The sequence below is a fragment of the Watersipora subatra genome, chromosome 9, assembly GCF_963576615.1.
Source record: "Watersipora subatra chromosome 9, tzWatSuba1.1, whole genome shotgun sequence".
Taxonomy (NCBI): Eukaryota; Metazoa; Bryozoa; class Gymnolaemata; order Cheilostomatida; family Watersiporidae; genus Watersipora; species Watersipora subatra.
This window is the reverse complement of record NC_088716.1, coordinates 38225551-38240220: the sequence shown is the minus strand read 5'-3', so window position 1 is coordinate 38240220 and position 14670 is coordinate 38225551. Positions and strand designations below refer to the sequence as shown.

General features: G+C 43.0%; 1 protein-coding gene across 1 annotated transcript; it reads left to right on the top strand.

The window, feature by feature from the left end:
• Positions 1–8746: 8746 nt before the first annotated feature.
• LOC137405037 (putative nuclease HARBI1) lies at positions 8747–9688 on the top strand. The gene is made up of 3 exons (XM_068091261.1): positions 8747–8891; positions 9051–9228; positions 9367–9688. The coding sequence occupies exons 1-3, from the start codon at positions 8747–8749 to the stop codon at positions 9686–9688; spliced, it is 645 nt and encodes a 214-aa protein (XP_067947362.1).
• The last annotated feature ends 4982 nt before the right edge of the window (positions 9689–14670 follow it).

Below are 14670 nucleotides of genomic sequence, written 5' to 3'. Positions count from 1 at the left end.
TCTCCTTTTTTTTATCAGCATCATTGCTTTTTTGCTATTTTTATGCAATAGTCAATGGCCCCTCCTTGAGTAGGCCTTGTGTGGAATAAGTGGCCCTGTGAAAAAAAATATGAAAACTATCTATAACCACCCTTTATAAAGCTAATTTTTTACAGCTAAACAAATAACAATATTAATATCTACCCAAGATTTACTATAGCCTAAAAGCTCATTGGCCGTTATTTTTCATACATCTGCATTTTTGCAAACAATTAACAGTAATTTGAATCATAAAAGATATATAACCAATCTTGAAAAGGATTTTATGCTTTTCAACTCATGGTTTTGTTTAGTTTATTCCCACGCAATAATAAATTGCTTCAGATAACTCGTCTTCAACTTTGCTAATTCAAACAGTTTTTTGAGCTATGGCTACCGAGACAGTTGTTATCGCTTTAAATTATTACTTTATTCTAAGTCATAAAGATAAACCTCAACTTTTAGTAGTTCATATGTGTATTTATTACCATCATCGGCAAAATATTTTTGTCAATGACTTTTCAGCACAGAACTTAGTAAACACATCTGGAAATTTAAGAATGACAAGACAAGCTTCAGGATTAAATGGGAAATTATGCAGAAAGCTGGACCTTATTCAAACCAAACAAAGAAATGCCATATGTGCCTTAGGGTGTAAGCACACTAGGCGATTTTATCACGAGCGTCATAAAGAGGGTTAAATATGGCTAGTGTGTGCATAAACACACTTGAGCGATTCACCAGCGATGAGTAAATAGAGCGTGCTCGCAAATAGCCAATAGAATTCTGTATAACCAGTTACTTCAGAGCTATTAATAATTACAAGTAAATATGGCGCTTACACGTCAACGACGTCAACGACTTTTGATTTTACTATAGGACTATCTCACATTCATAAATTGCGAATTACCAAAAGAAACAGGAATAAACTGTGATATCATCGACTCGGCTCGCAAGAACTCCGGCTTGACCGGAAACGAGAAAGTCGCGAGACCGCCGAGAGAAAAACCGGGGTTCGCTCTCTTACGACTAGAAGCTCGGTGAGTGTTAACGTGTTTGTTTTGCCTCCTGCTAAGTAGATACTTGTTAAGAACCCACTAAACTAGATTAGCACTAGTTTACATGGTACCACGAGTGTTTACTTACAGGAGAAGAGTAATACGTTTGTGATTGAGCTAAGTTGTACGATAGTGTAGTGCTAAATAAATACAATAATACAGTGATAAGTAGAGGTGAGTATATTGAATTGTGTTGGACAATTGTGGAGTGTGTAGACGCTCGGCGAGGTGCATTGAGGTGTGGTGACACCATAGATACACGAACGGATCTCAGTTGACCGTTCTATCATTGATACTGTTCAGTAGATTCTGTTGTAATTTTTCGAATTAAAATAGAATTATGGCTGGAAGAAGGGTGGGTGCAAATATTTTTGCTAGCTTGCCTGCGCTAGAAATTTTGGCTGCTGATGTATTCGGTAGCTGGAAAAAGTTTAGCGAAGAGTTTACCCTATGTATTGAAATGAAGGACTTTGAGATGGAGGATAGTGAGGCTACGGTGGAGGGGGAGGCCGTCGTGGTCCCCAACTTCACTCCTAGGGCTCAGTTGCTGGCACTCTTAAAAGCCATAGGCCAAGAGGGTAGGGAAACCCTAAGATCGTTGGGTTTTGAGTCCAATAACCCGGACTCAACATTCAACCAGGCTTGGGGCCTGCTGAGAGGGCATTATGAACGAGAGGAGAATGTCTACGTCAAAACCCAAAAGTTTGTTTCTGTGAGACAACTTGCGGGAGAAGACGACAGAGATTTTCTCCTCAGAGTAGAACGGCTCAGTAGGCAGCTCGATTTTGGTAGGAATGACGATTCACGTAGGAGCTTTGCCCTAGTCATTGCCGTGAATGGACTGCGCGACATAAAATTGAGTAGGGAATTAATGGCCCAAAATGATCTGGATTGGGAGAGGTTGACGAACCTTCTTCGAACCAGAAACGTAGCGCAAGAGGCTTCAGAGATGATCGCGGCGGAGTCTAGTTCGACTCGACCTGCTGCCGCCCAACTTAGTGCGACACAGGATGCTGCGGTGCCGACCCCAGGGGCTCGTGTCTCTTTGGAGGCGACAGGCGGTGGGGCACAGCAGCGTGTCAAACAGGAGGTTGGCGAGGTATGGAGGCGAGAGGACCGGGACGGTTGGCGAAAGAGAAGGGATGGTAGCAGAGACGGCTACAAGGGTCGAGAACGTCAAGGGCGTTACGATGGCTACGGACGCGGCTCTAGCAGCCGTGAGGGTAGTCAGGAACGCTTTGGGCGTCGTAGTGGCTACAAAGGCGGCTCTAACAGCCGGGAAAGTAGCCACGAAGGACGTTATCGCTATCGCCGTTATAGCGTTAACAGCGATTCAGACAACCCCAAGGACCGTGTGGGCAGGAATAGTTACCGGCGGAGGCGCCGTGACTCTCCCTACCGGAGAAGCGATGACTGTTGTTATGAGTGTGGCGCAGTGGATCACTTTGTTAGAGATTGCCCCCAAGTTAGATGCAATGTTTGCAAGAAACTTGGGCACATGGCAGGTGCGTGTGGCAGACCAAACAGGTGCCGTACATGCGACGGTAAATATCATGCGGAGAGCGAGTGCCCCTTTAAATCAGGGAAAGGCCGCAATAGCGATAAAAAGGTCAGGCTAGTTTCTAACCGGGACTCTAGTTGACTGGCTGGTGATTTCAGACTCGCGCTCTCGGTCCATGGCCAAAACGTTCCTTTCTGTCTAGACACTGGGGCGGATGTCACTGTGTTGACAGAGGGAACTCAAAAGTCTTTGGACTTGCCGCTCTCTCCTAGTTCCACAATTTTGGTTGGCGCAGGTGGAAAGAGGTTGAGTGTGGCAGGAGTTGCTGATATTAAGATCAACAGCAAGCGAAAGTCCACTAATTGCAAAGCACATGTGGTGCTAGGTGCTAATAGAAATTTATTAGGAGCACAAGAAATTATAGACTTAGGTCTTTTAGCAATTGTCAATGCTATAAACATTGAGGCATTTGATCCAGTAAAGGAGTTTTCTAGGCTCTTTCAAGGGCTAGGAACGATGCCAGGCTTGTTTAGCATTGAACTAAAGGAAAACACTGAACCTTATCATCTTTTCTCTCCGAAGCCTATAGCTGCTGGTCTTTATGACAAGGCAAAGGCTGAAATAGAGAAGATGTTAGCGCTGGGAGTTATTGAGTCAGTAGAACAACCAACTGATTGGTGTTCGGGACTGACCATAGCTCCAAAACCTAATGGCGCCATTAGGATGTGTGTAGACCTTACCCACCTCAATAAAGGGGTGAAAAGGGAGACATATCCACTCCCAAGGGTCAGTGACATGTTGTCAAGACTGGCCGAGGGTCGGATTTTCTCCAAGGTCGATGCAAATTCCGGATTTTGGCAAGTCAAGCTCGACCCTAAGAGCAAGCTACTGACGACGTTCATCTCTCCATGGGGGAGGTATTGCTTTAAACGAATGCCCTTCGGCATATCATCAGCTCCTGAGTATTACCAAAGGGGCATGGAAAAGATATTAGGCCAGATGGATGGAGTTATCTGTCTAATGGATGATGTCTTAATCTTCGGTAAGGATGAGACCACTCACTGGAAACGGTTGAGAAAGGTTCTATCCAAGATCGAAGCTGCTGGAGTGACACTTCGCGAAGACAAATGTGAATTTGGCTGTACTTCGGTCAAATTCCTAGGACATCTTGTCAGCGCTGAAGGTGTAAGGCCAGACCCAGACAAAGTAAAAGCAATTTGTCAGTTAAATCCCCCAGAAGATAAAAAAGCTGCTAGGCGCTTCATCGGCATGGTTAACTATCTCGGCAAGTTTTCCAAAAATTTGTCGGGTTTAGCTATACCTATTTATGCAGTGATGGGAGCGCGCAGCATGTGGCTGTGGGGCAGTAGTCAACAGTTGGCTTTCGAACAGATCAAACGGGAACTGTCACGAGCCCCTGTGCTATGTGCATTCGACTTGAATAAGCTGCATCGCGTGTCAGCAGATTCAAGCCAGTATGCTCTCGGTGCTGTGCTATTACAGCAGACCGAGCTGAACACTTGGCAACCAGTCGAATACGCTTCACGCAAATTGACTGAGGTCGAAACTAGGTATGCAATGGTCGAAAAAGAAGCGCTGGCAATCACATGGGCCTGCGAAAAATTCGATTATTACCTGGTAGGTCGATATTTTGAGGTAGAGACAGACCACAAACCTTTAGTCTCCATCCTTGGTGACAAAGATCTGTCTAAGCTACCTGTGCGGGTACAACGGTTTAAAATGAGGATGATGAGGTACGGGTATTCAATTTTTCATGCCCCAGGACCTCAAATGTACTTAGCAGACACACTGAGTCGGCCTAGCGCTGCTAGCAGTGAAAACATAGGTCACTGTTCCGCAGTGGAACAGTACGTCGAGACACAGGTTGCAGAGATGCTAGACCCGTGTAGACGAACTGAGTTGTTTGACGCCACTCGGCGAGACACAACATCCAGAAAATGTTTGGAATACCTTGCGAAAGGGTGGCCAGACAAAAAGAAATTGGATGCAGAGCTCGCTAAGTTGTATGGTAGTCGTGATACGATTACGTCATACCAGGGTCTAATTCTGTTCAAAGGCAGAATTTACATCCTGAATGAGTTGAGGCCCATTTACCTGGCACGGTTCCATGAAAGCTATCAGGGGATCGAAAAGATGCGAGTAAAAATGAGGCAATTCACTTGGTGGCCCTCAATGAGTGGTGATATAGACCATTATGTCTCTCGATGTAATGTCTGTATTAGACACTGTTCTATCAAACACCAGCCCATGGAGCATGCTCAGCTTCCAGCAGCTCCTTGGTTGGAGATTGGGTGTGATGTTATGGAACATCAAGGTAACTTGTACCTAGTCATGATGGACTATTACTCCAGGTGGATCGAGGTACCCCGGATTCGAGCTCAGACTTCTTGTCTTGTAATCCAGGCAATGAAGCCGGTGTTCGCCAGGCTGGGGGTGCCAAAATTAGTCAGGAGTGATAACGGACCATGTTTTGCTAGCCAGGAATATCGCAACTTTGCGCAAGCATGGGGTTTCCAAATAGCCACCAGCAGCCCAAGGTATGCGCCATCCAACGGACTAGCAGAACGGGCAGTCAAAACCGTCAAACGGATGTGGGACATGTCAACGGACAAGGACAAATCACTCCTCGATTACCGATCAACACCCCTCAAATCGGGTTACTCCCCGAGCGAGTTAATGTTTGCTAGATCGATCAGGACAACGTCGGGAAAACCCGTTCCCCGAGTTGTAGACTACGATCTATTTGAACATAAAGAACTCGAAGCCAAAGAGGCTAAGCGTGAGAAATTGAATGCTAAACACAGGGCTAAGCCTCTGCCAGACCTCCTACCGGGGCAGTGGGTATGGGTTAATGCTCCATCCGATGTCGGTAAAGAAGGGGTTGTAGTCCGGGCGGACAGCTCTCCAGAGAGCTATTGGGTTCGCGTAGGACAGAGCGACCTTCGGCGCAACCGTAAGCATTTATTTGTGCTTTCTGACTCTGATTGTAGAGAGGATGATTACCTTTTCATACATCCTACCAGTGTGGGGAATGCCGAAGAGGCAGCCATGAGTAAAAGGGTCGTAGATAGACCAGCTTTTCCCGCTTTACTAACCCCTAGGGTGTCTAACTCTACTAACCCCGCTTCGATTAGAGATAACACTGGTAATGGGGAGGACGCAATAGACGACGAGGCTCACGCCAGTAGTGATAACTCTTATAACAGTGGCACTAATGCTTGGGGGGATGGTATCAGCAGCAATGGTGGTTATAATAAAACGCTACCTGTTAACCTGAGCACAACTGATAGTGTAGAAAGCGATCTAGCTTTAGATACCTTATTTTCTGACCGCTTAACAAAGGGTGAAGCTTTGCCTGACAAACCTGCAGAAGCGGGACAAACCGGTAGTAGCAGCCGGGTTGCAAACCCCGTTGCTCAGACTGGTGACAGAGTGACCAGAAGTGGTCGGACTGTCAAGACAAAGAGGCAAGATGGGTTCCTCTATTATAAATAGTGTTCTCCTTTTGTAGATTACTACGTTTTACTACATCCAATCTACGATTCAATTATGAGGTGTCCCAACACACACTGTAAGGAGGCAGGAGATCACCTGGGAAAAGACTGCCCGAGATGCTGGAGATGTGGGGAGACCTCCCACGCGACCGACCGGTGCACCCGCATCAGGTGCAAGAAGTGCAGGCAGGAGGGTCACGAAAGGAAACGGTGCCCCCGCATAGTCTGCAACATGTGTGGGGAAAAGGGCCACACAGTAGAGGTCTGTCGGAACGCGTCGAGAAGGAGAGGAGGAAAGCCCTCCAGGCCTCCAGTACCTGCGGGCAATCCTTCAAGATCAGGACAGGCCTCAGGTCAACGGAAGGTGGAAAGACGGGAGGAAAGTGGGAGAAGGCGGCACGCAACATCCCGTACCCCGTACAACCCACCCGTAGCCAGACAGGCTGCAAGTGCATCCGATGTCTTCACGTTGGAAGACATCCAGGCCATGATCAGGGGGGACTCCAGTCCCCAGACTGATTTCGAGGGAGACCTACGAACCCTCAGAGAAGAACGTGCTGCACTAAAAAAGCGGTACGACAGGGAAATGAAAGAGCTGGAGAGACGGGAGAGTGAGCTCCACGCAAAGAGGCGGAAGCATGAGCGAGTTCGCCCTCTTCGGGAAGTTCTAGCCTCGGCTGGTTCCCCTAGTCCCCGGATGGCTCCCCAGACACCCACGCCTCAGAAAACACCTGCGGCTACCGCCATGCCACCGCCGTCCCCTGCCAAGGACAGCAGCGAGGCATCTAGTGGAGACGATGGAAGAGACCACCTCAAAATAGAGAGTCTTCCGTTGGAAGGAGGCGGCTCCACGTCCTCCCCCACAGCCGAAAACCCCGCGACATTAGACCGCGCTGAACAGGCGACTGCGGCCGGAAACCTGCTTGCAGGAGACCGTGCAGAGCAGGCGACTTCAGCCGGAAACCTGTCCACAGGAGACCGCGCTGAACCTACCAACGAAGCCAGAGACCTTTTTCTGGAAGGAGACTGTGCGGAGGAGAAAGAAAACATGGACACCGCCAACGAGGACCTGTTGCTCGGTCCAGGCGAAAGCGCGGTGTGAGCTTCACAAGGGGGAAGCCACGTCGGAGAGATTCCAGACTCTCGGCGACATTTGGAGAGATCCCAGACTCTCAACCCTTTTAAAGGAGTTCCCAGACTCCTTTTTCCGAAACCTCGCGTTTCCAAGGATACCCGGAGTACCAAAGCGCCCTAGAAGCAAAGTAGAATTACCAGGCTCTACTCACAGAGACACCAGACTCTGGGGGGGAAAACTCAGGTTTGCCCATGTGCACTTGAGAGTGCAGAAGACCAGCAAGTAGTCGCCTACAGGCTATACAGGCTGCTGAGGGTTTGGCCCCACGGGATCTCCCAGAATCCACTGAACACCCCCGGTAAAAGATCAGCACCAAACAAACAAAAGGAGATGTGATATCATCGACTCGGCTCGCGAGAACTCCGGCTTGACCGGAAACGAGAAAGTCGCGAGACCGCCGAGAGAAAAACCGGGGTTCGCTCTCTTACGACTAGAAGCTCGGTGAGTGTTAACGTGTTTGTTTTGCCCCCTGCTAAGTAGATACTTGTTAAGAACCCACTAAACTAGATTAGCACTAGTTTACAAAACATTTTTGGATCCAAATGCCTAACCTTAATAGAGTGTTGCAAGGTGGTTATAAGTGTTTTCGAAGTTTATCAACGCACCAACTCCCACGAGCACCTTTACCAAGAAGCTGTCCGTGTCACACCCCAATGCTTCAATCACATATTGGAATTTATTAAAGAAGACATTGTTAAATCGGACACCTAGTTGAGAAAAGCGATATCAGCAGAACTGCGACTCACACTCACTCTACTTTACTTAGCCACTGGGGATTTTATAACAACAGCATCAAATTGATAGCAATTTTTTTAGATCAGAGCTGTCCACAGCGAGAGAAATAATTTATACCACTTGTGATGCTATTTGGGATCGTTTGCGTCATACTTGTCTGGTAACTCCATCTACTGAGGATGCCTGGCTCGATATCGCCAAAGGGTAAGATATTATAAATAATTGTTTATTTTTTCAGTTAAATAAAAACCATTGTTTAGAAAAGTGCTATTTTGTACCTGCTAAATTATCATGTATGAGAAAACACTGATTTTTATCTCAAATACTTTAGTTGTTCACATCAATTTATGCATCATGTAACAAAATGTCTCAACAATGAATTGACAATTGATTCTATTTGTATTACAGATATGAGCAAACATGGAATTCTTCCAATTGCTTGGGAAGTGTAGATGGGAAGCATTGTAAAATCCAAGCACCACATAACAGCGGCTCAATGTATTTTAACTACAAGAGGACTTTTAGGTAAAAAAATGTTTGTAAAGCATTTCTAGGATGGTTTTTTTCTTATTGCGCCTCTCCCCCACCTTCTCTCCACACATTTCTTTTTTAGAGTAGCAATTTTTTTTATTAGTGATTAAACAACCTGTGAAATATGTTACAAAATATAACCATGTTGCCATTGAAACCAAGTGTTGGGTCTTGGCAATCTGCTTGTAAACTAGCACATTACTTGTCACGTGGCAAATACCTTTTTAATTATTTTAGTGTTGTACTTATGGCAATGTGTGATGCCAAGTACAGATTCACATATGTTGATGTTGTCACTCCCGGACGGTTTTCTGATGGTGGAACTTTCGACCAGTGTTCACTAAACGCTGCAATGGAGTCTGGCCAGCTCAATATACCATCCCCAACAAACTTGCCAGGTAATTAAAAATTTTGTTAGGTCACAAATTTCTTGCCTTTAAATATTTCCACAAAGTGCTGAAATATCACTTAATATTCATCGGAATTTGATGGCATCCTTAATTCCCCAGAGTGACATGTACAATAGGGGTCATTCGATGATTTTGTATTTATTTCAGGAACTTCTCAGCCATTACCATTTGTGGTGGTAGGAGATGAAGCATTCCCTCCTAAGCCATGGTTAATGTGGCCATTCCCCGGGAGAGTGCTAGACAGCCATGACAAGAAAATTTACAACTATCGGCTAAGCAGGTCACGGAGGACTATTGAAAATGCTTTTGGCATAATGACTTCTAGGTTAGTGTTCTCAATACACAAGTCTGCAATCTACTTTACTGCTTGAAACACCATGTGCAAAAAATATTATTATATTAGACACTATGTGACATTTTCATTATGTGCTGTTTACGATTTGCTTCACTTGAAATTTTTTAGATGGAGATGTTTGAGGGACAATACTCTAGTCATGTCACCAGATAATGCAAAGAGAGTTATCCTAGCAACTTGTGTTCTCCACAATGTTTTGAGAGAGCAGAATATAAACCCATACAGCTCACTAGGGTTTGCCGACTCCATAGCACCTGGAGGAGAAATCGTGGAAGGTATCTGGCGACGCAAGACACCTGCTCATAACCGCATACAAACAAACCGCAGCTACAGTCAAGATGCCACTGACATCAGAAATCGCTTTAAATCCTACTTAACTGGACTTGGGGCCGTGGAATGGCAAGATGCCCATGTACGCAGAACGCAATGAGCTCTGTTATTGTATATTGTATACAATTTTAATGTCACAACAATTTTTAAAGCAAATACACTATTATATTATTAAGCAAAATATTATTATATTATTAAGCAAAATATATTTTTTATTATAATATCAAGCAATATATATTAATTAGTATATTATCAAACAATATATATTTATTATTATATTATCAAACAAAATATATTTACTAAGTTTGTATTGAAAATGAAATCATAGTATAAAGCTATCCGTTCAACTCCTCAGTGTGGGCAGCATGTGCACTTCTGGGAAACTTGGCCCTGAATATTACGTCCCTTATCTCTCTAATAACTAGCTCCTGCTCTAGCTCTCCTTTAATGGAGCAAATATCTCTTGCCATTTCTGCCCCAAAACTGTCAAGTCTATCTTCTTGATTCATTGAATCAAAACATTTCAGCAATTCCTGTCCGAAGTCAACTTCGGCACACTTCCTCTTCTTACTCTTGGATAAAAAGGAAGCTTGGGGTGTTTGGGAGGCTGATGCAAGTGAGGAGATGCTTGTAGATAGGCATTCTTCCTCATCGATGCTCACAGCAGCCACCTCCTCTAATCTACTGATGGTGCTCGTAGTGCTAAAACGACAAAGCTTATTTTACTAATTTTTTTGGTGTTAATTTATGCATGTGTATCTATTTGCAAGCGCATAATAATTTATTGCAATTACCGAGCATGCATGTGAGGCTGACAACAGCTGCTGTAGATCAAAATTGCCTTCACTCATTTTAGGTAATGGTTAAGATATCCAACTAGTTTATTTATATTGGCAATCAGATTATAAGTCTATGATTAAAGTCTATACTAACTGCAAACGTGTGTCCATTAACTAACCTTGATCGATCAACACAGTCTTTAAGCCATTTCATAAATGGAAACCATTTCCACTTCGGATCTGGGCAAGCAGCAGCGCCAGAACGCTGTGCTCTATTCTTTTCAAGTACGCATTTCTAAACTGATCTCTCAGAGACTTCCATTGTTGCTTGGCTTTTGTTACTAAAACAAATAAATATTAGTTACATCCCGTTAAGAAAGCTACTTTAAACTATTTGATTACAGTCATCCCGCAAATGTCATGTAGCCGATGTACTTAGTATAGTTAAGTACAACAGAACCGTTTACATAATAAACAATAATTACTTACCATTCTCAATATGACCAACTTTCACCACAATTGCTTCCCAAATATTATTTTTCATGTGTGAATCTTTGTAGCTTTTGTGTGTGGAATCATATAATACAGGTTTTCTCTTATCAACTCGATAAAAAGTTCAATGTTCATTTTGCGCGTGCTCAGACAGTCGTACCTCAGACAGTCGTACCTCAGACAGTCGTACCTCGGACAGTCATTAACAAAGGAAGAAATATGGTACGCCACAATCGAAGCATCATGGGGGAATGAAAACAACCAATCAAAATGCACCTCGTGGGCGATAAAGTTGTGTATAGAAAGTCTAGCGTTATCGCTCTGTATGAGCTCACTGAACGAGTTCTAGCGCAGATTAGCGCTACACAGCGCGATATCGCTCTAAGTATCGCCTAGTGTGTTTATACCTTTACTGAAAAGTATTACATCATTTGCAGGCGGGGAAACAGCCACCTCAAACAAAAGAAATGAGGTAAACAACACATGCCGACATTCCAAGAAATACCTTCCTAGCCAATAGGGTTCAGGCAGAAACAGAGCTACAAACACCACCAACAACACCAGAAGAGGCAATTTCACCAGCCATTCAATGCAAGTCACCTGAAGAGTGCACCAGCATAAAACAGACCTGTCGTGACCCCAGAGAAAAACATCAATCTGGAAGAAAGTTAAGTAACATTAACCTATTCCAACACTCTAATTAGTTATAACACTCAGCACCTTTTAGAGCGTAAAGTGCTGTTAGCAGTAGGTCTGACCACTTATCTATTATACTTGCTTCATTTACGTTGAGCGCTTTATCAGTCCAACCATGGAACAGATTAACTTTGGTTACTTGACTAAAAACATACCTGCAGCTAGCCACAGCCAATACCAACTTAGGCTTATTGAAACGACTGAGCAAGTCGTAAAGAGAATGCAGTGGCGTCCTTTCATTCATTTTAATCTTGCAGCTAAAAGTAATACTACCGAAACCTATGACTTAAGGTCAATTAAACCAGCACCCCACATACATGAGCTAACTTACTTTGAAAAGAAAACTATAGACATGATACATTACATAAAATTCAAACCTTACAGCAACAGCTTCCAGACTAAATTGAAAACTGACATTAAACAAGCCAAAACATGTACTAACTTACTACTCAAAGCTGACAAGACTACAAACTACTACAAACTTGAGCCAGACCAGTACACTTCCCTAACACACAGTAACGTGACTAAATCCTACAAACTCGCACCAGATAGCCACACTGACAAAACTACTAATATAGACAAAAACATTACTAATTTGTCAATTCTACTATTCAAGTCTAGCGAGGTGGCAACAGGAAACAGCTTTCATCACACTAAAATACCACATACCTAACTTCCAAAACAAACCCAAAGCAGGCTGATAAATTCAACTAAATCAAAAATGAGCAAAATTAAAAAAAGAATTCTTGAGAAGATCAACAAAACCCTGACCGCAAAAACTAATACCAATCTATGGCGAAAAACCGCTAATGTAATTGATTGGTTTAAATTTATTAGGAATAAATATTTTTGCTCATTCTTAATTTTCAATGTAGTAGACTTTTACCCATCTATAACACATAATTACTCGAACAAGCACTAGACTTTGCTAGCAACTATGCTAACATTACTGACCAAGACAAGCAAATAATCCTACACGCCAAAAACTTCATACTAGTACGCAATGACTAAACTTAGATAAAAAAAATCTTCTAGCAACAAGACCTTAGACGTAACAATGGGTAGCTTTGACAGAGCGGAAACATGCGAATTAGTTGGTGCATACATGTCGTCGCTGCTACCCAGCCAGCTATGAGAAAACATCGGACTATACAGAGACGATGGACTAGCCATTAGCACAGCTTGTCCACAAAAAATTGAATGACTCAAGAAATTGATATGCAAAATATTTAATCAACACTAACTAAAATTAACCATCGAAGCTAATAAAAACTCTGTAAATTTTTTTGACGTAACCTTCAACTTCAACACAAACACCTACTCACTATATGCCAAACCTAACAACGCAACACTATATGTTGACAAGCACAGTAACCACCCACCTACCGTAATCAAAAATCTACCACATTACATCACCTTACCAAAAAGCACTCAATGACAGTAGTTACATTCACACACTAAACTACAAACACATTCTGACTCATCCAGCGACTAACAAGAAACAGCGTAAGCGACGTGGTGCAACACACTTTTTAACGCCGGCGTACAGACTAACATATAAAAATTTATAAACATAATAGATACATGCTTTCCGCCTACTCATTCGCTGCACAAAGTATTTAACAGACACACACTAAAACTCAGCTACTCTTGCATGCCTAACATAAAACAGCACATAGACTCACATAACAGACACTTGTTGAACAACCAGCAGAGCAGGATTACAAGTTGGGCCTGCAATTGTAGAGTAAAGAACAACTGCCAAATAGATGGAAACTGCCTAACTACAAACATAATATACCAGGCCATAATGACTAAAGAAGATACAGGCACCTAGAGCACCTACATAGGACTATGCACAACCGACTTCAAATCCAGATTTAGAAACCACACAGCTTTTTTCATACACACTGACAAATAAAACAGCATAGAACTTAGTAAACGCATTTGGAAAGTTAAGAATGACAATACAGGCTTCAGGATTAAATGGGAAATTATGCAGAAAGCTAGACCTTATATTCAAACCAAACAGAAAAATGCCATATGTGCCTTACTGAAAAGTATTACATCATTTGCAGGCCAGAAGCAGCCACCTTAAACAAAAGAAATGATATAAACAACACATGCCAACACTCCAAGAAATACCTTCTTAGCCAATATGATTCATGCAGAGGCGGAGCTACAAACACCACTAACAACACCAGGAAAGTACCTTCTTAGCCAATAGGATTCAGGCGGAGGCGGAGCTACAAACACCACTAACAATGCCAGGAAAGTGAAAAGCCAGCAAAAGTTCTGCCTCCAGAATGGCCAAAGCGTGTCTTAAGGAATCCTCTTTGGTTAAATGATCATATGCTGTATTAGGTTGCATTTACTACTAAATACGTGTACCTGTCATTACACTGAGTAGTTTGTGTATATGCTTGTGTGTATGCTTTTTTGTTTGACATAGACGGCTATTGATGAATTCGAGGTGACACTGTCAGAGGAGTAAGCCGACATGCTATTGCTAGAAAAGCAGCCTGACGATTAACAGGATTCTTTACCCTTCTTGAATAATGCCTACTCAACACATTGTAAACGCTAGACACAGGCCTACATTTGGTTACCTGGTGTCAGTAATGACGTTGAAAACTTTGTGAAAATCGGTAATACTTGCATTCATCATTTTGATATTAGACACTAACCAATGGTAGAAAGCAAATTGTCTTCCTGCCCTTGGGAGGTAATAGTCTCTGATATATTTGTTTTTGAAAACAACTTGTATGTAATGCTTATTGATTACTACTCTAGATAGATTGATGCATTACCTTTACACAATCTGGTGCAGTAATACCCGTTGTTAAAATAGTATTTTCTCGCTTTAGGATACCTAAAACTGTATGGTCGGACAATGGCAGGCGTTATGATAGTGATTAATTTAAAAACTTTGATGATAGCTGTGGTTTTCAGTCACATGTAATTATGAGTAGTCTTTGCCATCCTCAATTGAATGGAATAGCTGAAAGTTCTGTCAAAATAGTTAAAAAGTCATGGCTGAAAAATGTTGACAAGATTGAAGCTTTGTCAGTCTACAGTACTACTCCCACTGTCGACTGGGTAAGCAAACTCATGT